The following is a 24,509-nucleotide window of genomic DNA, read 5'->3' as shown; positions in this document are numbered from 1 at the left end:
GTAAGTCACATTGTGATGTGTTCATGCCCTGTTAGGCGTAGGTAAATTATAACTGTCACATGTTGTTTTCAGGCCTTGTGAGTTTAAAGATGGAGTAAATTGACTTTCACACTTTAAATCAGTGGAATCCCCCTATTTTTTTTTTTTTTTTGTGTTACTCACTCACATCCTGTATGAAATGCAGCACAGCACTGATCACTCCTACTGAAAATATATCAGTAATAATATCAGCCATGGACTACACTTCTCTCCTCCACAAACCATCATCATGGTCATACGCACACAAACACACCCACACACACACACACACACACACACTAGTGGTCACGGCGGTCTAACTGTCTGACCTGCAGCGAGGCTTGGTGAAGTAAAGGTGACTCACTCACTCTCTCTAACAACCGCTGCACAAACACACACGCAAACCACAAATGCACATATGGGCGCTCAAAAACATACACCACAACGCCCTCTCCCTCCATTTTGCTTGCTCTAACCACAGCTACTTCCTCGATGAAAACTGCTGGCTGATGGGGGCAGGTGGTTAGTTTGATTACACACACACGCACACGCACTAACACACACACACACACACACACACACACACATATATACCTACTCAAAAGCCACGATGCCAGATAATAGAAGAGAAAAACAATCTCTCATTGGTGACACTTGATGTCAGGAAGAGATTCAACTCTGAAGACAAAAAGTCATCAACAAGGGGATTTGGAGAACCACATACCAAAACCAGAGAGAGAGAGAGAGTCATAAAGAGCGTTGAGAGATAAAGGAAGATGTGTATGGCGCCAGAGAGAAACAGCGGAAGCAGAAAAGAGCTATAAGCAAGTCAAGAGACAGATAGAGATACCACAAGTGGAGAAAGGCTGGGAGAGTTTTGTGGATTATTTTGCATCTGAGTCGCCGGTCTGCTGGAAAAACCACAAGGAGCTTTTTCTATCAACTCTGCCCAGGACGGGGACGCTGCGGCTGGGGTAAGAATACCACAACCACAGCCTCTTTACCTCCACTATTTGTGTTCTGCAAGGATCCTTCTTTTATTGCTGCATCATACAAATACTGAGTACACAGTTGTCAACTTTTACAAGTCGTTTTTAACTACATCACCTGTTTATTCCTTCCTGCCGTTCTCTCATAAATATGATGACAGTTTCAGTTTCATTTAAGCTCAGTTTCAAAAGCTCTAGCTAGCTGAGCTGTGACTCTGCAAAGAATTTGTGGACAAACTTGCAAAAGTTTAAAGCATCTGTGCTTCTGACTGAGTCTGATCAGTCCCTACATCACCTTGTGGGTAGAGCGACTGGTGGTTAAATCAAAGTTGGGACGACGCATGTGCTTACAACACTGCTTCCCCAACTGCGTAACTGCCCACTGAGACTGATATACGATATTGCATCAATCAGATTGCCAGTCTCTCCTGAGCTACATGTATCACCACTGCCTTCTTCTGAATTTGATGCCTGCAACATGTTATAATAAAGTTGGGACAGAAGCATGTTCACCACTGAGTGACATCACCTCCACATGTTCAGTGGCAGGCAGGGCTGGACTGCAGGCCACACCAGTACCCATGCTCTCTCACGATGAAGCGTCAGTGTTGTAACACTTGCAGAAAGTGGTTTAGCGTTGTCTTACTGGAATAAGCAGCCACATCCCTGAGAAAGACTTTGAATAGCAGCATACGTTGCTCCAATACCTGTATGTGCCCTTCAACCTTCATGGTGCCTTCACAGATGTGCAAGTTACCCATGATGCCATGGGCACTAACACACCTCCATACCATCACAGATGCTGGCTTTGAACTTTGAGCTGGTAACAATCTGGTCTCATCAAACCACAGCACACTTTTCCACTTTGTGTCAGTCGCAGTTACTCAGAGAAGCCTGCAGCGTTTCTTGATGTCGCTGATATATGGCTGTCACTTTGCTCGGTAGAGTCTGAACTTGCATTTGTAGATGAGGTGACAAACTGTGTTTGAGGACAATGGTTTTCCATTTCCATTTCTGAGCTCATGTAGTATATGCTTGATGCAGTTATCTTGGTTTTTAATCCAGTGCCGTGCGATGGATGGCAGCCCCATTCTCATGTTCTCATGTGGTTTTCACCACCCTCTGTAGAGCCTTACAGATGAAGGCGGTGCAACTTCCACGGTAATACAGCTGGTCAGTATAATCTAGATGGTGCAACTGTAGAAGTTGCAGAGTATCGTTAGCCCCATTTCCCCCAAACACCTTCAGTATAGTACCTTTGGAACCAAAAGTCAAACATGGTACCTAGACACTGGATCCATACTGTTTCCACAGTACTCTTGAATGTAGGCTAATTACCCTCCAGAGCGCATAACTGGATTTCCTGTACTCATCCAAATCACCTGATTTGTAGGTAATGGTCCATGCTTTAAGTTTGGCACAGACTTCCCTGTTAACCCAGAGCTTCTGATTTGGGAAAGTCCATCCAGTAATCCACAGTGCAACATCACTGATGTCCTTGCACATGTGACTAATGACCGTGTTCATGCCTCACCACTTCATTGTGCTGAAGCAGTGATGTAAAGCCGAGTCTGATTGGTCAGACCAGAGCCGAACGATCTGTGCAATGAAAGAAACTTTGACCCATGCTTACAGACATTTTGGAAATGGGAAAATGGCGACGCAGACGGTGAGGTGGAAGCCTGACTGTAGAAAGATTGTCGAAGTGTTGTCCACTAATGATCTGATGTGCGGAAGTTGTTCATCATATTATACGATAGGGCTTACTAAGGCTGTGTGCATGTTGCGAAAAAGTAAAAAGAAAAGAAGGAAAGAAGCAAAGTTGAGGGGCTTGACACGGGGCAGCCATCTTGCTCCGTGCATGCTGTGTTGGGTGTGATCCTCACACATACTGGTGTGAATCAGTGATGACATACTGCAGTCCTTCACGTACAAATGCACCCGCCTGCACAGACAGATGTGGTCTGTGGTTGAGAGATTGGCCACGAATGTTGGAGGATCTCCTCTTGACCTTTCATTGTCTATGTGTGTTTGTGTGACGTTTCTATTCATGTGCAGATTTCAAAAAGGCTGGAGAGGAAGGAAAATCTTAAGATAATAATTTCATGGCATCCAACAGCATCTTTGAGTCACTGTCGTCCTATCAATCCGACTGTGCACGAGGTAAGTGTATTTCTGCATGGATGTATTTCAAGGTCATATGTGCTCTTTCACCAGATGCTGCTTTATAGTAAAACTACACTTTTTATAATCCTAAATGAACCTAAACAAGCATATCAAAAATTTGCTGGTAGTTTCAGCGGTGAGCGAGTGAGCCGAGAGGAGTTAGGTACTGTGCTGTGAGTGCTGCAGTGTCTTGCATGAGGTCGAGGAACAATCTGGCAAAGAGAGTGTGTGTGTGTGCTGGAGAGGCTTATATACCAGGGTGATTGGCTGATGAGCTGCAGCTGAAGGCAGGAGGCAGGTGAGAGGAGTTGTCTTGCGTGGCTGGCTGGCAGGGTGCAGGTGAGGGAGGGAGACTGTGACAGCTTTCTCTCTTTACAAAATGTTTTTTCCATAAAATCACACACACACACACACAGAGTTATTTGGGGAACAAGAAATTTGTTGTTTCCGTCTTTGTATGAGATCCCCAACCTAGCCGGAAACATCACGTCATACCGAACTCCTTTACGTCTCCATAATGCCTTCTGTGCGCCTGTGAAAGTGGGTGTCGTCAGGAAATATACCAATCCCAGGAAATATACCAATCCCTTTCCCATTGTAGGTCAGCGAGGCTCTGTCCCGTGCTCTCCCAGTGTATCTTGGCAATGATCGCTCACAGCTTATCTCCCGGTTTCCTGGCAGTTACGTCGCGGTGTGAGCAGTCCGTCTTTATCTCTCCATTGACAGTACTTTTCAAATAACTCAACGGACGGCGTCAATTCCCAACTGACTCTGTGGCTAATTTAAGAAATATCTCCCCTGCAGGACGAGAAGATCTTGATTTCTTCAGTAGACATACCTCAAATTTCCGAAACATGTCGTCGAGGGTTCGTCCACAAAGAATCTGCGCTGATGATCAAACCACAGCGTGGATGATTTTAACCAGTAAAAACTGATCCAATCACATGTGGTTAACCCAGCAGTGGTTAACAGTCAATGTGAATTTAATCTGTGATGCAATCCCATTGGTTCTTGGCGAGCGGTTATGTCAACACATCACATCCGTAACATCAAATCTACCGCACTCGCATTGCTGCTTTATCTCCGTCTACATGTGCACATACGTGTGTGTGTGTGTAGTCTGTTTGAATAAATCTACCAGACACTGCTGCTTTATCAGCTCAGTGTGTGTGTGTGTGTGTGTGTGTGTGTGTGTGTGTGTGATTATCTGCTCTGACTTATCTGAGCTTCAGTTTATCTGAGTTCTTTCAGCTGAGGCAGATAGCACGATACAAGATAGTTTACTGTTAGCTTCCAACTGATGTTTGCTTTTAGTGTTACTGAACTGACGACACCAGAACGCACAGAGCGAGGTGGCTGCCTATGGACAGGCGCCCTGGGCTGTTGGCGGTTCGGTGCCTTGCTCAAGGGCACCCCTGCAGTGCCAAGGAGGTGAGCTGGTACCTCTCCAGTTGTGAGTCCACGCTCCATATTTGGTCCGTATGGAGACTTGTGCCAGCGACCCTCTGGTTCTCAAGCCGAGTCCCTGTGGACTGAGCTACTGCTGCCCCCAAAAATATGTCCTATGTATTTTCCTTAACACTTGACCTCGAAGGAAAACGTCATGACGTGAGGTGTGTGTATGTGTTTGTGTGTGTTTGTGGGAGAAATCCCTCCTTTCCCGCTCCATATATCTCAGACGTCTGGCTGAGAGTGAGACACTCCGAGTTGTTTTTGTGCGTTTCCATCATCTGCGTGTTAAGTCCGCACAGGTCCCGTCCCTCTGTTCATATATCAAACTACTTTGCAGCTTGTTTTCTGCAGTTCTTTTTCTTTAATTTACGCCTCGTCACATCTGACCCCATCACGTTGCATGCCACATCAGCCACTTTCCACTTGGCGACATTGTTCGCCTTTCATTGCCACATCTCACGCGCCTGTCTAGAGCTGATTCTGGTTATCTGGAGGCTCCACCTGCTCTGTGTGTGTGTGTGTGTGTATGCGTGTGTGTGTGTGTTGCAGAGACAGAAAGAAAGTGTGTTATCAGGAGACAGCAAAGTGTAGCAGAGGAAACTCCACGGGCCTGCTTCAGGCTGATTTTAAAAGAGGTGATGCTGACTCTGAGTGTGTCGCCACATTCACACATGCATGTGTTCACAGAGCACTTGTGTTTTCTCACACAACACTTATGCATCAGCTTTTTCACATTCATCACCTATCACAATGTCAAAGCACACTTGTGCTTTCTTTGGTGAATAATGAGCCCGGTGCCAGTGTTAGGAGGTCACTTCAGCACCGCAGTTACGTATCAGGTTCCTGCGAGAGTGTGAGACAAAGTTCCCAAGATGATATCGTCAAATGTTTTGTTTTGTTCAGGTCAAAAGCCCCAAATTACAATGACAGACACAAGCTAGGAATCCCATTGAGCAAATTTTAAGAATTTAAATGACATAAAGCATTATTTCATCATCATTATATATATTTTTAATTTAATTTAATTTAATTGATTTAATTTAATTTAATATAATTTAATTGATTTAATTTAATTCAATTTAATTTAATTTAATTTAATTTAATTTGATTTGATTTAATCTAATATAATTTAATTGATTTAATTTAATTTAATTTAATTTTCCTTTTATTTAAGTTGCCAATAAGCACTGAATTGCAGCACCTTCACTTGTTTCGGACGGTTTTTTTTTACATTGTTGTATCAGTAAAATAGAGTTATAATTTTAACAAAGTTCCCAAAATGATATCATCAAATGTTTTGTTTTGTTCGGGTCAAAAGCCCCAAATTACAATGACAGACACAAGCTAGAAATCCCATTGAGCAAATTTTAAGAATTTAAATGACATAAAGCATTATTTCATCATCATTATATATATTTTTAATTTAATTTAATTTAATTGATTTAATTTAATTTAATTTAACTTAATTGTATTTAATTTAATTTAATTTAATTTAATTGATTTAATTTAATTTAACTTAATTGTATTTAATTTAATTTAATTTAATTTAATTTGATTTAATTGTATTTAATTTAATTTAATTTAATTTAATTTAATTTAATTTAATTTTATTATCCTTTTATTGAAGTTGCCAATAAGCACTGAATTGCAGGACCTTCACTTGTAACGAACGTTTTTTTTGACATTGTTGTATCAGTAAAATAGAGTTATAATTTTAACAAAGTTAAAGGATATATTTTTTTTATTTAATTTAATTAATTTAATTTAATTTAATTTAAGTTGCCAATAAGCTTTTTTTTTACATTATTTTATCAGTAAAATAGAGTTATAATTATATAATAAATCAGCTTTTTGTCTTGATGCACAGCTAAACAGCGACTTAAACCAGTACTCTTAACTTGTCATCAGATTTTAATAGTGAAACAATCTGTGCCACAGACTGCTCCACGTCCACTCTGATATCACTGCATCTGTTAACTATCACAGACAAACACTTCTCAGTAATGTTGTGGGGGTTTGACAGTGTCTTGGGAAATCATGCTACATTATTAAGCACACTGATATGACTGTGACTCTCTCAGTGACAGCTGCAGCAGCCTGGAATGTCTACTGATGTCACTGGTGATAGAGATTGCGTTATGTCTGCTACTGCACTGCATACTGTAAGTGTTCACCATGTTTTGCAATGATGATTAGGTAATCCTCTTTTCTAATGATCATGACGATAAATAAAACCAGCTCATGCTGAGATCACCGAATATTTATTGTTTGGCAAGAAACTAAAAGCATTTACTGTGATGATGTTTTCCTACGAGAGGTTTGTTTCTTTATTTGAGCTTCTTTGCACACGGTTTGCTGAAAGTGAAGGCAGGGCCGCTTTAATGGCAGGATTTTGATAATGATGTCATTTTCAGTTTAAATTAATATCTCCAGGAGTTTTTTATCATACAAGCGTGAAAAAAATATCATCAGACGCCTCATAATACTTTCTAATGTTTTAGAATTTTTAAAATAACTTGATTTAGATAAAACAGTTTTTAAATTAATCAGTCACAGCAGAGATGGAGCACTAAGTGTCCACCCACCCCCACCTCTATTCACATGATAATGACATGATAATTGCTCTCATTCTTTTGGTTGAAATTGGTGTAATTTTTAGAGGAGTCGTGGTGAGAACAGCCAGCGTAAACACATTCAGTACGTTTGCAGCTTGAGAAAATCAAATTTTTGGCTTAGTCCGACTGAAACCGGACTATATATATATGCAGGAAAGTCCAATCAGTCTTTTTTCAGCATTGGCAGTATAAAAACAAAATCGGGGAGTGCAGCAAAATGCCGCCTGCCTACTTTTGTTCATACAGAATGCGCCTTTTTCGGGGCAATGGGGGGCGTGAGCAAGTAACAAAACGTGTAGCTCAGCGTGTGACGTAAACAGTGACGTGGGAGGGAAGCTGCAGCTGGTCAGTCCTTCGGCGAGTCTCTCGTAAGTCAGCTCGTTCTTCACCGTCCCCGTCATCTGACGGTTAATGGCCTCTTGGTTTGCGAGGACAAGGAGGGCGCGCAATTCCTTGTCTCCCCAGTTGCTCATCTTTACAGTGTCTGTCAGGTTTGTGTTTCCCTCTTGCTACTAGCTGCTCGCTAATTCCTGCTATCAGCTGTTTCCTGTTTATCCACTGCCAGTGGCTCGCACGTGCGGCGTCATCAACAGCTCCTCCCACAAGTCTTCAACAGCTCCTCCCGTTGCGGAAGGCGGCCTTGGTCTGTTTAAACTAAAAGGGTTCCGCCAATATGTCTACCCTACGAGGCGGAAAATTGGGCACCTCGGATCAACTCGCCAATCCGGCTCTGTGTGTCTAAACACTCGCAGCTTGCCGGCAAAACGGCCCAACATTCACCGAAAATCTGGCAGTGTAAAAGGGGCTTTAGATAATTCGATTGAAAATTGAAATACTGCTGCATATATCCACGTAGTCCGGCTGGAGTCGGACTCGGCGTTCCGCGCATGCACCACTTTTTCTTTCGTTGGCTTTCACCTGGAAGAAGAAGGAGGTGACGTAGCAGCAGTGCAGTAACTCCCGGACAAACAAACAAACACCATGGCAAAAAGAGAGTCATGGTAGACCGCATTTGTAATATAATTAACACGTAAAGCATGTACGAAACATACAGAGCCACAGCGATATCCATCTCCGCCATCATCATTTGTCATTAGCTTCCTCTTCGGGTCAACCGGAACTAGTTCAGTCTGATGTACTTGGTCAGAAGACAAGACGAGGAGTCCGACTTGACTGATTAGCCGAGCTATGAGCGTAGCTTGACGACTGCGTGCATGTAAACGTATTGATTGAAATGTCCTGCAGGTAACCTCCTCAGGCTGCTGAGGGTTAATGACACACACCTGGGAGCACTCGTTAGCCTGCTCCAATGTGTGTTCACTGAATGCTAGGGAGGACTCTTGCCTTGCCTCTGTAGGACCCGTCCTCCCATGGAAGGATCCTTGACTTTGAGAAACACCAAGACGCCTTTTGACTGTTTCAAAATATCTATTGCTCGTGTGTGTGTGTGTGTGTGTGTGTGAGAGAGAGAGACAGAGGGAGGGGGGGTTGTAACAGACAGAGGAGACAGTGAGGGAAGAAGGAAGCAAAGAGGATGTGTGTGGCAGAACGACCGTTGGAAACACAAGGCCTCACATTCAGCACACACAGACACACACTTTGCGACAGTAGGGGGAAATATATGGTGTATACATATTTTGTGTTTCTTTCTAACATGCAGACACTTGTCATACGTCACTACGATATATAACAGAGCTGATTTTCAATGCAAATTCTTGTCTGTGCAATTTGAATGCAGAAATTTCAATAAACGAATGAGTAAAAGCAGAGAAAGAGAGGGTGAGTGTGTGTCTGCATGTGGCAGCCCAGCTTTGCATTTATAGTATCGTGGTTTGCCATGCTGCAAACCGCACGCACCACCTCTCTCTGTTTCTCTCTCTCACACAAACACACACACACCAAAGCCACAACCCAAGCAGAGTTTTACAATAAATAACCACAAGAGAGGGCTGACTGGACTTTAACTGTGTGTGTGTGTGTGTGTGCGCTCCTGCATGAAAACAACAGCACAAAACGAGAAATGGAAACTCTTATTTTGGCAGTCCAGGAACGGGAAGAAGGGAAGAGGGAGCCAATGGAACCATTCCCTGCCATCCCCATCTTTGGTCCCCCCTCTGTTGGGGTACCTAGCACACAGATCTGATACTAAAAGGTGGAGCTGTGAACACTGCAGTCCGTCGATTGGTCAGTAGAGGACGGTCACTCTGCTCATACCGTGGAGAGTTTTATAAGTAAACTGTAACTGTCTCTCTTCTCATGTTGCCTGTCTATTTCTGTGCGTGATGGTGATGTGATCCACATTCCTGCCAATGGCGTCACATTATTCCACTGATCAACAGGTGGTGGTGATGCAGCGATGTGCCAGCAAAAGCAAGAAAAAAAGGCGGCTGTAAGTTGGTAAACAGTGTGTGCACGCCACAAGATTTCTCCACCGAGCCGTCGCCGACAGAGCCCCAGATAACGCGGTGACGTCACCAAACTTGGAGACGACACATCGTAAAGGCATGGATGTTCTTTATTATCCTGGGTCCAAACACAACGCGCTCCCCGGGATCCTGTGGACGCCGCCATTGTTGTTGTTGCTTGCCAGCTTGCCAGCAGCACTTTTTAGACAGGAGTTGTGCAAATGTGCAGGAAAGCCCAATCAGTCTTTTTTCAGCATTGGCAGTATAAAAACAAAATCGGGGAGTGCAGCAAAATGCCGCCTACCTACTTTTGTTTATACAGAATGCGCCTTTTTCGGGGCAATGGGGGGCGTGAGCAAGTAACAAAACGTGTAGCTCAGCGTGTGACGTAAACAGTGACGTGGGAGGGAAGCTGCAGCTGGTCAGGCGGCGATTCTCTCATAAGTCGGCCCGTTCTTCTGACGGTTAATGGCCTCTTCGTTTGCGAGGGCAAGGAGGGCGCGCAATTCCTTGTCTCCCCAGTTGCTCATCTTTACAGTGTCTGTCAGGTTTGCGTTTCCCTCTTGCTACTAGCTGCTCGCTAATTCCTGCTATCAGCTGTTTCCTGTTTATCCACCGTTGCAGAAGGCCGACTCTGTCTGTTTAAACTAAAAGGGTTCAGCCAGTATGTCTACCCTACGAGGCGGAAAATTGGGCACCTCGGATCAACTTGCCTTTCCGCCTCTGTGTCTAAACGCTCGCAGCTTGCCGGCAAAACGGCCCAACATTCGCGGAAAATCTGGCAGTGTGAAAGGAGCTAGTGTTGCCAGATCTTGGGAGAAACAAGCAACCAGGGCTATGGAAAGAAAAGAAGCGACTATCATGTGTTTAAATAACTTATTAGACGGATATATATAGAGGAAGGTGACGTTTAGAGAGCAAGCCCAAATAAGCGACTCCACTTTAGAAACAAGCCCAAAGTCGGGGCTTAATAAGCAGACCTGGCAACCCTGCGGCTCGTCCTCCTCACATTTCTTCCATCCTCCTGCGTGCTGACGTGGACGTATCCCGCCTCTCATTGGCTGATGCTCTTTATCAGTCGTGTCAGACTTCTCCAGTTTTCTAGCATGCCAGATATCCAGTCGCAGACAAGGGGGCGACTTGCTTGTAGGCTTGTTCACAACGAGGACTCGTCGTGGCAGACTATCTGCCGACTCACCTCCGACCCAAGGTGGCTCTCAAGATCCTCAGATGGTGAAAATTGTGTAATGTGAACTAGGCTTTAGTGCTGAAATGCACATTTCTATACAACCTAAAATCTAAATTCAGTCAGCAATCCAACCATGCCAGAGTAGAATGATTCAGTCATGCCATTTGATTGCTTACAAGAAAAAAACTTGAAATGTGCTTCCCAGCATGCTGCTGATGTTGGGAAGTCGTTGAGAATGAGATGGAAAAAAGGATAGAGTAGATGAAAGAAAGAAAGGAAGGACTTATGAGAAATTAGAACTGTTGTGTTACCAGAAACCCCTCCTTCTCCTCCCTTCAGTTTACCGCGTACGACGACTATTTCTCAACTGGTCACTGTCTTCAGACCTGACAAGCCTGAGACGTTTGACCAGATCAGCTGCTTGAAGTCCATGCGTGCTTCAGATTTAAACCAATATGTGCGTAATTAGAGGAAAGGGTTCATCCTGTGGGGATCATGAATATCCTCAGCAAGCATATGGGCACATATAACACTTACATAGATGTGGTTTCCTTTTCATTTCTCTCTTTTGTTTGGAGAGAGAGAGAGACAGAGAGAGAGAGATTTTTTCCTTTACTACTAATGTGCATTACTTTCCTTTTGTGCTGCCATGTTGACGAGTGTGTGCGCAAGTGTGAGTCACTTCCTGCTGTCCAGCTATTGCATCCAGTAGGGTTTTATACCACAGTTGTCTGCTGCAATCATTATGATTCAAGACCACACACACACACACACACACACACACACACACACACACACACACAGCGTCCATATGTTTATGTTTAGCCACATAATCATGATGATACACACCAAGAGCCCCATAAGGACCCAATAAAGTCTCTCTTTCATTCTTCCTATTTGTATTGTAGTGTGTGTGTGTGTGTGTGTGTGTGTGTGTGTGTGTGTGTGTGTGTCGTGGGTCATTTGTCCAGCTGTGATCCCTGGCTCTTATTTTGAAGCCTGGGAATAAGCACAGACTGCCTTCTATGGATCCATCTCTCTTTTTCTCCCTTACACACACACACACACACACACACACTCACGTGCATTCACATGCGGTCTACACACCTACACACAAACAGTGGTTCCCATGTGGCGATCTGGCCACACATCACACAGCCTGCTTCTGCTGTTTGATCTGTGCACCCCCCCCCCCCTGCAAAAAATGTCAACACTCAGCTGGTGGTTTTATCGTGGATTCCCACGTCACCCAGTTTACGTTACACAAATTTGATCGTGGGTTATTTTTGGATTCTAAAACAGCGGTTCCTCCGGTTTTTAACAACTGGCCTGGACACAGTTATAAGCGTGATCGGTTGCGATCAGTCCAGCATGAGCCAGAAGCGCCTGCCAGAGCAAACAAAACAGGAGCTTGCATATTTGTCCGGTTCCCAGGCCACAGCTTTACGGCACAGAAGAAGATATATTTGGCTTTGACACTACACTTGTTAAAGATCTGTAATTTTACAGTGCATTCCGTAAGCAGGAGCTTGGTGTCATTTCTTACAGCGTTCCCCTCCTCCTGTCCTCCTCCGTCAGCTGCAGCAGGAAGATGGAGCTCCAATGAAGATCCCTTCATTTCCTCTCCTCCGTTTCATCTCTCCTCCCTCTCTGCTGCCCTCGCTCACTTCCTTCCGACTCGCTTGCTTAATCACTTCAGTGTTTCTGGAGCGTGTCTGCGCTGGCGTCTTCAGAGAGTCGACTGGTGCCGTTTCACACATTGTGATATTTTGGAGTTTAATTTGTCTCGATGTGCATTTTGCTCCATGAGCTGGTCTGCCCTTGTAAAGATAACACATGGCTGTTGGTGCTACTCCACCATGTCCTCCACTGACTCCAGCTCAGTGACCTTTGACCTCTACCAGTGGATGCTGTAAGAGGTTTTGGTCTGTTCATATCCCGCCCCCTACACGCCCACATTCAAGTGTTAATGGTCAATGCACAGCACCTCGTTAATGCTAAAGCACAGTGACCAAGAGGAAAACCAAGGAAACGAATATTTCTGATGTAGAAATCGAGGTGCTTGTGGGTGAGCTGGAGGTTAGCAAGCACACAGCCTATTGTTTGGTGGGCAGCGGGGTCATCGAACCAAAGAAAAGGGAGCGGCAGTGAGTGGGAGCGTATTGCTGCTGCTTGTGATACAGTGAGTTCGTCAAACAGGACCCCGCCTGACTAAAGGCAGATGCCAAAAACAAAAAGAATTGGTCAGGGCCGGGCAATTTTAGGCAAAATTAGGCAAGATGAAAACATTTTTGAAAATGTAAAAGTAGCTATTGGATAGACTCTGCATGTTGACTGATAGCTAAGCCAAATAAACAGGGAAAAGTGTTGATAAAGAGTATTTGTCTCTCCGCAAAACTGCCTGGATCATAATTATTTTAACCTTGGTAGTCTCTAATGCACGTAGCATGATGCCTGAACACAGGACTTTCACATTAGAATGTCCGTTCTGCCTTAGCTGAGGCTTGAACTCACAACTTCTGAGACTGACATCCATCTTCTAGCTCACTGAGCTAATTGGCAAGTGACAGTTCATGTGTGGCTTCACAAACTGACTAAGCCCAGCATCAGGGTGCCAGACAGTAGCCATCCAGGCCACGGAAAAGCACATTTCAAACTGAAAGTTCCAAAGCTGTAGCACATATGGTTGATTTGTTATGAATTTTCAAAGTTTTGAAATTCAGAGGCTTGCTGTAGCGCCACCATCAGGACTATTGTCTTGTGTTTCCAGTTGAGGACATCTGGCATGGGACTGGACCTTTATGAAAAGCTTGGGTAGATTTCTCATATGGAAATGTTGCACAAGCTGAGGCTTGAACTCACAGCCTTCAACACCAGGAACCATCCTCTATCTCACTGAGCTAACTGGCAAACAGAAATGTTATATGTAGCTTCACAAATTGACTAAGCCAGTCACCTGTGTGCAAGACAGCAGCTGTTAGTGTGTAAAGGCAGATTTCAAACAGCTGTCAAAAATTCAGTTATTAAGGCAAAAATCTGAAAATACACAAATTGCATCTGGACAGCATGGAGATGTTGGTAATTTGTTTATAACAATGATTGATTGGCTCCATAAGTGAAAAACTGATGTTTAAAAATGCCATTTTTACATTGACTCCAATTGTTCGCATGAGAGCGAAATTCAAAATGCTGTAAAAAAATTCAGTTTTTGAGATAAAATTCTGATATTTTCCATACATCATCTACCATGACTCCAAAATTTTGTCATTTTTTTTAATTAACACTGAAAATGTATTTAGCAAGAATTTGCATGTATATGTTTACAGTACCGTTTACAGTCAAACATTTTGATGCACTGTAGGCTCAGTTTTCGATAAATCAAAAATCTGTGTGGATCGTTTGTGTAGGACAGTCTGAAGATGCTCTGTAGCAAGTTTGGTGTCAATTGAGCAAAAATTGTGGGAGGAGATAGGTTTAAGAAGTTTTACAGATTTTGAAAAAAACAGAGTGATGGACTTCATAATTTGCAATAGGCTTAAATGTAGAAAAGTTTCTTCAGTATTGGGGCTACAGTTTGATGAAAGTTGTGAAGTTGTAGCACGTATGGTTGATTTGTTATGAATTTTCAAAATTTTGAACTTTAGAGGCTTGCTGTAGCGCCACCATCAGGATTATTGGCCTGTTTTTGCAGCTGAGGCAATCTGGCATGAGACTGGACCTTTGTTCAAAGTTTGGTGATTTTTCTCGCATGGGAAGTATGATTTCCTTGGAAGAAGAAAGAAGAAGAAGAAGAACATGCAGGATAACTAATTATATTTCTTTGGAAATGTTTTTATTGCTCTATGATGATCAACTGTTCCAACACTGATAGGCTGCACTCGACAAGAGCCTCAGGCAGCGCTTTCACTTCTCAAAATGTCAAACTTTGGCAGCTGTAATCCAAAAATATCAATATTGGCCTTCGAAAATCAACACGACTGATATGTTTTTCTCTCGTATTGTTGTGCGGCTTCACCTCTTACAACCATAGATCCACTAACTGTCTTTGGCTTTGGTGTTATTTCTGTTCGCTGTCAATTCTGAAAATGTTAGTGTTACTCTGTGTGGGTGTTTGTGAACCACCAGCTCGGCCACAGAACCATATTCATGGCAAAGCTGAACCCATTCCAAGGCAGTCAGTGGTTATGTTTCGGTTGCAGTTGGGTCGGGGTTACGGAGATAAACCTCGACATCTTATAGTTTTCTTTCACTTTCACTTTCACGTACATTTCATTTAGTAAGACAGTATCATTTGCAGCTATGCCCACCTATACACAATGAACTATAACCACTGTGTGTGTCACAGCCCACCTCTATTTCCAGTCCCCCTCTTTGCTTCGCTACACTTCCCCGCTGACTCTAACCTCCTCCGAAGTTTCGAGAAACCGCCGACAGAGAGCAGCCATCTGACAATCGACAAAGCCTCTGATCATCCACAGCTTCGATGCTCCCAACCCGTTTTCCTCCCAAACCACACTGGTTCCCCCTCAGCCTTAATGGATGAGATGGCGGGCGTGTGTCTGTAAAAGCAGGCGGGACAGGTGTCCTGTTCAAGGCGAGGCGAGGTCCCTTCAGTCCTGCGGTGAACGAAGAAGTCATGCAAAGAATCACCTCACCCCTTTTCTCACTCCTCCTCACCCTCTGTCTTCCTTTCATCCCCATTTGTCCCCACATTGTGGTTAACAAGTGAGCGTCTTTATGTGTGTGTATGTGTAGCCTGTACCCATTAGCGCCCTCCTATTCTGTATTGTAAATTCCAGCGACGAAGCCTTCTGATTTATTCATCGGGTCGTTCGGGACTTTGTGTGTCCCTTTGTGGTTGGGCTTAAGGTGTCTGATTGGCTGATTCTGCTGGGTTCTTCCGCTTTGATGATCTGTTTCTTCTTTTTTCTCAGAATCTTTGAGGTTACTTAGCATGCAAACATGCACACACACATATACGTGTGCTGCAAAAAGCATTAAGTAACCAAAGCCTGAGGGGTGGGAATGGCTAATAAGTTGATTGGAAGTACCTTTCTCTAACTGTCAAAAATGATCTAGGCCATGAAAAACAGTCATTGATTTTTGTGGCTGTCTATGGTGACTGGTACAGTGAGGTGTATGTGCCTGTTAATAATGAGCAGCTCACTCGTTGCCTCGGACACTACTTTACTTGGGGGGAGAGTGGGCCACAACTCTGGAGAGTTGGCTGTAGCAACTTGATTTCAGCCGGCACTGTGTCCAGCAGCAGCACTGGGTCGAACTTTTGTAATGGGAGCGACACAAAAATTGCTGATCCAGTGGGGAGTCACAGCAGTCCCAAATCACACCCTTAGCTGGCTAAATTCAAGATAGGGCGCTAACTGAAGGTCCATGCGGCAAGCTAGCAAGTTATCATTATATTAGATGCCACTTAATACGACACAGTCCCTGGCTTTTGTGTGATATCTATGTGTGATATAACTCTTTCAAATGTGTGCAGAACGCAGTCAGATACCATAAATCTGGAAGACCTCCACCATCGTGCCTGTTGCCAAATCGAGAAATGCCAAGGAGTTAAACAACTTCAGGTGTGTTGCGCTTACATCCCTTGTCATGAAGACTTTTGAAAAGACTATAAAAGGTAAGATGGTCTCTATTCAGGTGCGGACACACCAAACCGACATCAAAGAACTAGCAGCAGCGAAAGCCAACTGTTGCGTCGTCTACGTCGCCTTACGTCGCCCTGTGTCAGTTGCATTTGAACACACTACAAAGACTACATCCGACGGCCAAGTGGCACATACGTTCTGCGCCTGCGTGAGAGGAAATAATGCAAAAAGGGAAACCGGAAGTCCGAGGAATGAGTAAGATAAACAAAGGAGTGGAGTCCTGTCAGCCGAGGGGTTTCCTATCTGTGCAGCCGAGCACCGCAGCACCTCCACGGACTATTACATTCAGACGGTCCCGGTGTTTCCTCCTCAGGCTCCACTTCACTCAGCTGCCCGATAAACCCGCTGCTTCTTCCCACTTTAACCTGAATAACAAACCAGGGCTCGGTGCTCCAGTTGGATCTAAACGGAGAGCCGGGGCTAGCTGGGAAGCTAGCGGAGGCTAACTGGCTGTGCTTCCCTCCGGTCATGCTGCAGCTAACGCTCCGCTAGCCGCTCCCAGCTAGCTCCGGTTTGTTATTCAGGTTAAAGTGGGAAGAAGCAGCGGGTCTGTGGGGCAGCTGAGTGAAGTGGAGCCTGAGGAGGAAGCACCGGTTAGCCTCGGTTTCACTACAGGCAGATTCACTCGCTACAGGGGCGAGGGAATAAAACCTGAACAGCCTATCAGAGTGATCTCTCTCACTGACAAGCTCTGCCGCCGATTCAACATGCTCAATCGGCCGAAAACCCACCGACGCCGAAGTGCCAATGGTGCGGGACACACCGCAAAAACTAGGGCAACAGACGCTCACCGACAGCCCGACTTTGACCGACGGCTTGGTGTGTCAGGGCCTTTACAGAAGGCAAATTAGACCCCTTACAATTTGCGTATCAGGTTGGTAAGGGCTTCGATGATGCAAAACTTTTTATCCTGGACAAAGTGTACAAGCACCTGGAGAAACCGAAATGCCGTGTGAGGATTTTATTTGCTGATTTTTCTTCTGCTTTAAATAAGATGCAGCCCCACATTTTAGTTGACCACCTTGCATCCTATTTTTAACTACCAGATCAGTTTTTAATGTAGCTTTTAGAGTTTCTTACAAACAGAATCCAGCAAGTGTTGGTGAACGGACGTATGTCCAGCATCAGGCTTTCAAACACAGGCACACCTCAAGGCTGTGTACTGTCACCCCTACTTTTTACTGTGTACACAGACAGCTGTAGAACGTTACAAGAGGGCAGCTACATTGTACAATTCTCTGATGACACTGCCCTTCTGACTCTTCTTCAGGGCCAAGATTCAGCTCATGGTCAGGCACTACCTGCTTTTATTAAATGATGCGACGATCATTTCCTGGATGTGAATGTGTCTAAAACTGAGGAATTAATCATCGATTTTAGACAAAGTTAGGTCACACCAAGGGCAAGCACCATTCATAGTTCAGATTGTTGACTCAGTGGTCATAAGGGTGTCTGTGACTATTCTCCAGCAACCTTTCTGAAAACATGCGGAATAGCGTTGGGGGAAAAAGCTCCATTTTAGTGTGAACAGAAGGCTCGTAGTGAAAACTGTGTCCACGCTGACACGGCCTTAGTGTGAGGCGTCTGTCAAGAGTTCGTCTTTAAGTACTTTGCCAACGCAGAATGGACAGAGTTAGACGTCCTGGCAGTAAACCTTTCAGATAAGTTGTGACGTTCATGTTCACCGTCCAGCCAGCTCTCTGTGTGTGTGTGTGTGTGTGTGTGTGTGTGTGTGTGTGTGTGTGTGAGTTAAAAGTTTCTGCTCTAATGCACCTGCTCAGCCATTCAAACTTCACTAAACACAGCCTAAGGCACTTCTATCCTCCTCCTCTCGATCTCTCTTTCTGCTGTGCCGTCTCTCCGTCTCATCCCGTCTCTCGCTCGTTCTCTCTCAGAAACATTGTCTCGCTTTTCTCCGTCTTTCTCCATTTATTTCCACTTTTGCGTTTCCACGTTGAAAGAATGAACGTTGTGTTGTGCGCTGTGTGCATGACTGAATAGGTGTGCTCTCTCTCTCTCTCTCGTTCTCTGTCTTTCTATCTATCTCTCTTTCTCCGTGTCCTTCATTTCTTGTGTCAGAAAATCAATTTTTAGTTTAGCAAGAATAAGCCCATCTTCTCTCATCGCAGAGGCATGCTGAATAATTCAACACACACACACACACGCAGACAAAGGACTAATGCACATATTGCTTTTTGCACATTAAAAGTACTTTTCACCAATTTTAGTGGAATTTACAGAGGAAAAAGTGACATTATTAAGAGCTGATTACAGTAGTTTATAACAAACTTCTTACTTTAACATAAAGTTTTTTTAGTTTCGTAGACAAAGAACCGTTGAGGAGTCTTGGGAACGGGTAAAACTAGGGACTAAATTTAGTTCCTGGAGAGTTTCAGAGGCCAAGAGAGGTATGGGGTTGGACTTCTGAAGCCCCGTTTCCACCGAGCAGTACGGTTCATTTTGGTGCGCTTTTTTCAGTGTGAACGAGAAAGAACCAGGGAGCAGCGGCCCAAAGAGGAAGCTGGTGAACAAGAAAGCGAGCGGCCATGATGTTTCCAGCACCACAGTCAATTTTTTATCCATCATTTTGCCTCGTCTTTGTGCGTCTTCTTCGGGAATGTGCACAAGGGTTAGTTTAACTCCTGAATATCTCCTTAGTGCTGTATAAAAATGCCCAGCAGTTATCAGTGGTGACCTTTGCTGACCTTTAGTGACTGTCAACCTTTCACTTCTTCCTCCATCTGTCAGCGGCAGAAACAGCAGCACCCGTTTGCAGTTGATGCCATAAAGCAGCAGCGTCCAAACGAACCCTTTTCAAAATAATAATTACAGCTATACAATTTTGTGTGAGGCGTGTGTGTGTGTGTGTGTGTAATGTGCAGGGAAGTCTATGTGTTGCCTAAGTATCGGAGGACAAGTCCCTGTGCAAGTCTGCATTCCCAGTGTGTGTGTGTGTGTGTGTGTGTGTGTCATTAGGTGGTGCTGCTAACTGATATGTCAGAAAATCAATTAATTACTTTTAAGCAGCAGTTAACTGCATCCGCACAATACACCCCATGAATTATAGACGAGGTGTGTGTGCATGTACTGTGTGTGCGGGTGTGTGTGTGCGATAGAATTGGCTACTCTGTTAACTACAGACAATTACTAACTCCTCCGTCACTGATCAATTGATGAGAGTGCTTCGATACAAATCTACTGAGCAGTGTCTGAACTGAACGTCTCCTTTTTATTGTTTTTACTGTGTGCGTGTGTGTGTGTGTCTTTATTTAAAGCAAATTTTATACATGAGACATCATAAAACTTTAATATTAGCACCATTTAATCATCACTTCATTCACTCCTCATGCGCTAAATTCCTATTTTTGACTGTAAAAGCGTTATTTTCATTTTTATTTTCAAAGCTTTTCAGATCAATGACGTCTTAATTTTGAGTTTCTCTTTCTAAATAATTGTTCATACCAGGAGAGATGATTAAACTATGATCAAAGCAGCAAACGTTTCGAGTGTGTGATCGGGTGCGGAGGCGTTAAAGGAGCGATAAAACCAGAGGACGTCTCCTTTTCCCCAGACTCTCTCTATCGCTCCATCAATCCCTTGCTCAGGGTGGCAGCATGTGTGTGTGTGTAGGCTATTGATCCTCGCCATGCCACTGTCATTGGCCTCAGGGTGGCCCCAGCTCAGGGGACAACAGGGACAGACAGCCGCTGGCAGAAAGAGTGAGGGAAAGAGAGAGAGAGAGAAAGAAAGAGGGGTCATTTGTTTTTGATTTCATGTCTTTCCACTTCACTATGATTATAGTGTGTGTTGCACAAAATTCAAAAGAATAACAAGAGGAGGAAAAAAGCAAGTGTTTGAAACCAGAGCACTTATGTCTCCAGAACCACACTCACTCACCATCAGTCCACACACACACACACAGGATAAACTGAGATTCTGTGGGTCTGGTTTTGGCTCACTACGAACACACACACCTCAGACAACCACTGTGGCTCACCATAACCCAGTGACACACACACGCAGCTGGTCTGATGGTCTGAGGTTGCCATTGAGGGTTACAGGGAGCAGTCGCACACACAATCGCAGCCAGCGCACACACACTCTCTGTCTTTCTCTGAAACGCCCACACAGGGAGTTTTTCGGTGATGTCACCAGCCAAAGGGCCTTTCGGGGAGTCACTGTCCACCAGCATGTGTGCTACCTTGAGGTTTGGTTGTGCATCTCTATTGAGCTTTAACCAACAGAGTAGCTGACTGGTAAAATGATCACATAGCACGATGCCACAGATGTCACACAACCTGTGTATAGTCATAGCCCATCACTGTGTAATAATGTTCTTTTTTTGATTAAATATTAAAGCCTCCTAAGCCCTATGATAAGCTATTATGGCAAGGCTTAACTATACAGACCAGTAAGCAGTGATAACTAACACGTCTTTGGGGTCATCAGGTGGGAACCTCCTTTCACCAGTGTTTTGTCTAGTTGGTCCCACGACACCTCCAGGAGGCTAGACAGTGATCTCTGGCGTCTCGGAGACACTCCCCTAATGCCAGGTCTCACTGCTCCCCGCACTAACCCAACAACCTCCTTTACCTTACTTACACATGGCTTTCTCAGCCCAAACAGCACCGCCGCCTTCAACAAACCCAGGCTCCATTTATGCAAGCTCCAGGTAGTGACAGTGCCGATACTACCTTTCCTAGCACATTGACCATACCGTTTCACACGCTACATAGCATAACTCCAATATGTTTATGTGAGCTCCAGGTAGTGACAGTGCCAATACTACCTTTCATAGCACATTGACCATACCCTGTTTCACACACTACATAGCACAACTCCAATATGTTTATGCAAGCTCCAAGTAGTGACAGTGCCGATACTACCTTTCCTAGCACATTCACCATACCCTGTTTCACACGCTACATAGCATAACTCCAATATGTTTATGTGAGCTCCAGGTAGTGACCGTAGGAAAAAGAAAACAATGTGTTTAATGCTCTCAAAGTTGAAATCTACTGTAGAATCAACCACACTTTTGACAATTAGGGGTGGAAACCAAAGAAGGCATGGGACGTCTTATAACTGGTCATTTTCAGCAAGATCACACCCACACCGTCCTCCTTGTACTTTGATTGACAGCTGTCAGCAAAGCCAGAGATGGTACTTCAGAAGAAGTGTTTCTGTCTTCACTGAAAATGTTGCCCAACAGTAAATAATGTACAAGTTTCTCTTGTCCATTCTGTTGTTGGAATATGTGATACTTTTGAAATTATAGTAAAGTAAAAGTGTCAGATCGGCATATAGAAATAGCGCCTTCTGGTTGAATGGCGCTGACCAGGATGTAGCACAGAGGTCGTCCATTTTATTTTCCAACACTTGTACAATGGCGAACAGGAAGCCTGTTCAGCTGGTGTCGATTTCTTCTCCATCTTCCTCAGTGTTTACTGATGTATACATTTGGAAACCTTGACCTGGCTAGCGCTAGAAGTCCGCAGAAGGAGAGTTTACACACTGATGAGTTGATGTCCTCATCCCGGCTTGCAGTCTCTGCCCTTTCAGACTTTATGTGATGATGGTGAACACATCACAGTACATACAACTGATGTCAAATTCAAACTCTATGAACACGGATACAAAGAAAATACTGAATGGACGAATCAATCAAACAAACTACTATTGCTCAAGTGAGTGACCTCAATTTTTAACCAGAACTTCCAAATAGTCGGAGTGGAGGGCGAGGAGGAGGAGGAGAGGAGGGAGGGAAAAAGGGGAGAAAATCATTTGAGTAGCTAAATGAAATTAGCAGCTTTAGAGAGCCTGAGGGCAAAGTGGAGTCCCGTCCCCTGTGGCTACGCTTTAGAGAAGGAGGGAATGAATTAAGCTTGACTGGCTCCTCTCCTCCTTCTCCATCACCTCCTCCTCCTCTCTCCCTCACTTTTTTTCCTGGTTTTTACTAATATATAGGGTGAGATGGAAGGAGGGGTGAGGTTGGGGTGAGGTGATGAATGAGGGGTATAAAAGGAGTTCGTGAAAATGAGGACAGGCTGAAGCTCTTCTTTCCGAATGAGTTTTCTGGCTCTCTTTGAAAGTGTTTTGGACTTTGGACATACAAAACGCAAAAAAACAACCTTAATTCATTTGTTAATTTCCCTTTCTTTAATGCCCCTTTTCCTTCTTGCTGTTTCCCCGCCTTAATCTTATCATTTTTTCCCTTGATATCCTCTTTTCTCTTCCCTCTGGGTTTTGGAAATTTGGCCCCAGCTGCTTCTGCACCCAGGATTGAAGCATGAACCCTGGGGCATTCTCCAACTCTGGCCCCCTGTCTTGGGCTATGTACCTGATGAGGAAGGGACGGACAGGCAGCGGACTCTTTGGTAAATCTGATTCCTCCTTCACACCTCATAGTCATCGTCTTCACCATCACATATAACGAACAAATTTCTGTTTTTATCATGTTGAACTTGTTTCAATCAATGTTCTTGTCATGTATTGTGGTCTAGAAACATTGCTTTAAACAACATATTTTATGGCCGTAATTATCCAATAATCCATGTTTTTCCAAGAAGATTGTCACACTGTAATCCTCAAACCCCTCAAAATGTTAATGGCATTGCTTCTGCTGGATTATTTTTGTATGATTTTGAGCTTTTCAGTTTGCATAGCTAGTGTGGAATAAGGGAGAACCAATCTGGGATCTTACGAAGAACTTATACTTATAGGGAAGATGTAGTGACGACTTCTGCATCGCTTAAAATTGCTGATGTGATTTTATTTCAACATGACCTCCTTACCAACAAACAGCCAAACTACATTGTTCCTCTATAATTTCGGGGCACTTAAAATAACTATTAGTCAATACACTGGTCAAACACAACTGCCAGGGAGACGACTGGATGAATTTGGTTCATCCATGGCCGGCAGAGCCACAAGGCCGTAAACAAGCATCCAAGATATCCATGACAGTGCACTGTACCCTGGGCCTTTGTGAGCAATGTAGATTGCCTGTTTGTTGGTAACAAGGCAATTTAAAATATAATCACTTCAGATATATTAAGTGTGCAGAAGTCACCACTCCATCGTCCCTGAAAGTTTGAGGAATCTTTATTTGCTTGGTTCACAGATGGCACTGTACACTGAGTCGTATGATATGAAGCAATGCTGGTATCAATAACTTTGACAGGTGATTTTGACGGGGTATTGACTATGGATCAGAAGACACCAAGCAGCTTACGTTACAAGTCAGTCGGTGGGAAATGCTGGCTGAATGAAATCCAACTCCTCTCCCTCTGTCACGTTTCTCTCTCTCTGTGCCCACAGTTTCATTTGTATCTTTATTCACACAGTATCTTCATTTGATTCATACTCACACAAATGTTTTGACTTTGGTCTTTAAATTTTAAAGGAGATCCGACCCATTTTTACTTTAGATTAATTCAGGCATCGCATTTAGTTAATTTTCCAAACAGTGCCTCGGAGCACCATCAGGATATGATGATACATGATTATATGAATTGCTATCAGCATCCAAACTCGCATTGTTTCTATAGAATTTGTCAGTATACCTGGCATAAGGCCGAAATTTTTCCCAGATATATAGTTTCAATGCATCCTTCAGTGTTTGAATTATTTATAAGTGTGGTTCTATGAGGAATAAATGCCCAGTGTCAGATTTAATGACACTAACTTTGATGAAATTGCAGCTTGACAGAAATACTTTTACTGCAGGTTGAATATGTTGCTTGAATACAAGCAGGAAAATGTGTTAATTATTGATGTGATTTCATTGGTCATTCTTATTAGATAATTTGCGACGCCAAATCTCGAGGTGTCTGAATTCACTCACAGATGATCTTCAGATAAAAAAAGGCCCTGCATGAGGACGTGAAAAATAGATATTTCCGAGGGCAAATCACGTCAGGTCCATCTCGGGCCGAGACAAGAGTGGAGGCATTTACATTTTTTATCATCCCCCCTTTGGCTACTGAGGGACGGACGTAGAGGCA

General features: G+C 43.9%; 1 protein-coding gene across 3 annotated transcripts in view; it reads left to right on the top strand.

The window, feature by feature from the left end:
• Positions 1 to 545: 545 nt before the first annotated feature.
• runx1 (RUNX family transcription factor 1) overlaps positions 546 to 24,509 on the top strand; it is a 47,251-nt gene continuing 23,287 nt past the window's right edge. The window contains exons 1-3 of one of the 3 annotated variants that reach the window (XM_033615775.2): positions 546 to 992; positions 3,066 to 3,170; positions 22,768 to 22,880. In XM_033615775.2, the coding sequence (XP_033471666.1) occupies positions 22,793 to 22,880 (88 nt within the window). In that variant the 5' untranslated portion in view covers positions 546 to 992; positions 3,066 to 3,170; positions 22,768 to 22,792. The remainder of the gene's footprint in view (positions 993 to 3,065; positions 3,171 to 22,767; positions 22,881 to 24,509) is intronic. The other 2 variants (XM_078165939.1, XM_078165941.1) reach the window with 2 other exon arrangements.

The sequence above is a fragment of the Epinephelus lanceolatus genome, chromosome 24 (assembly GCF_041903045.1).
Source record: "Epinephelus lanceolatus isolate andai-2023 chromosome 24, ASM4190304v1, whole genome shotgun sequence".
Lineage (NCBI taxonomy): Eukaryota > Metazoa > Chordata > Actinopteri > Perciformes > Serranidae > Epinephelus > Epinephelus lanceolatus.
This window is presented reverse-complemented; position numbering and strand designations above follow the sequence as displayed.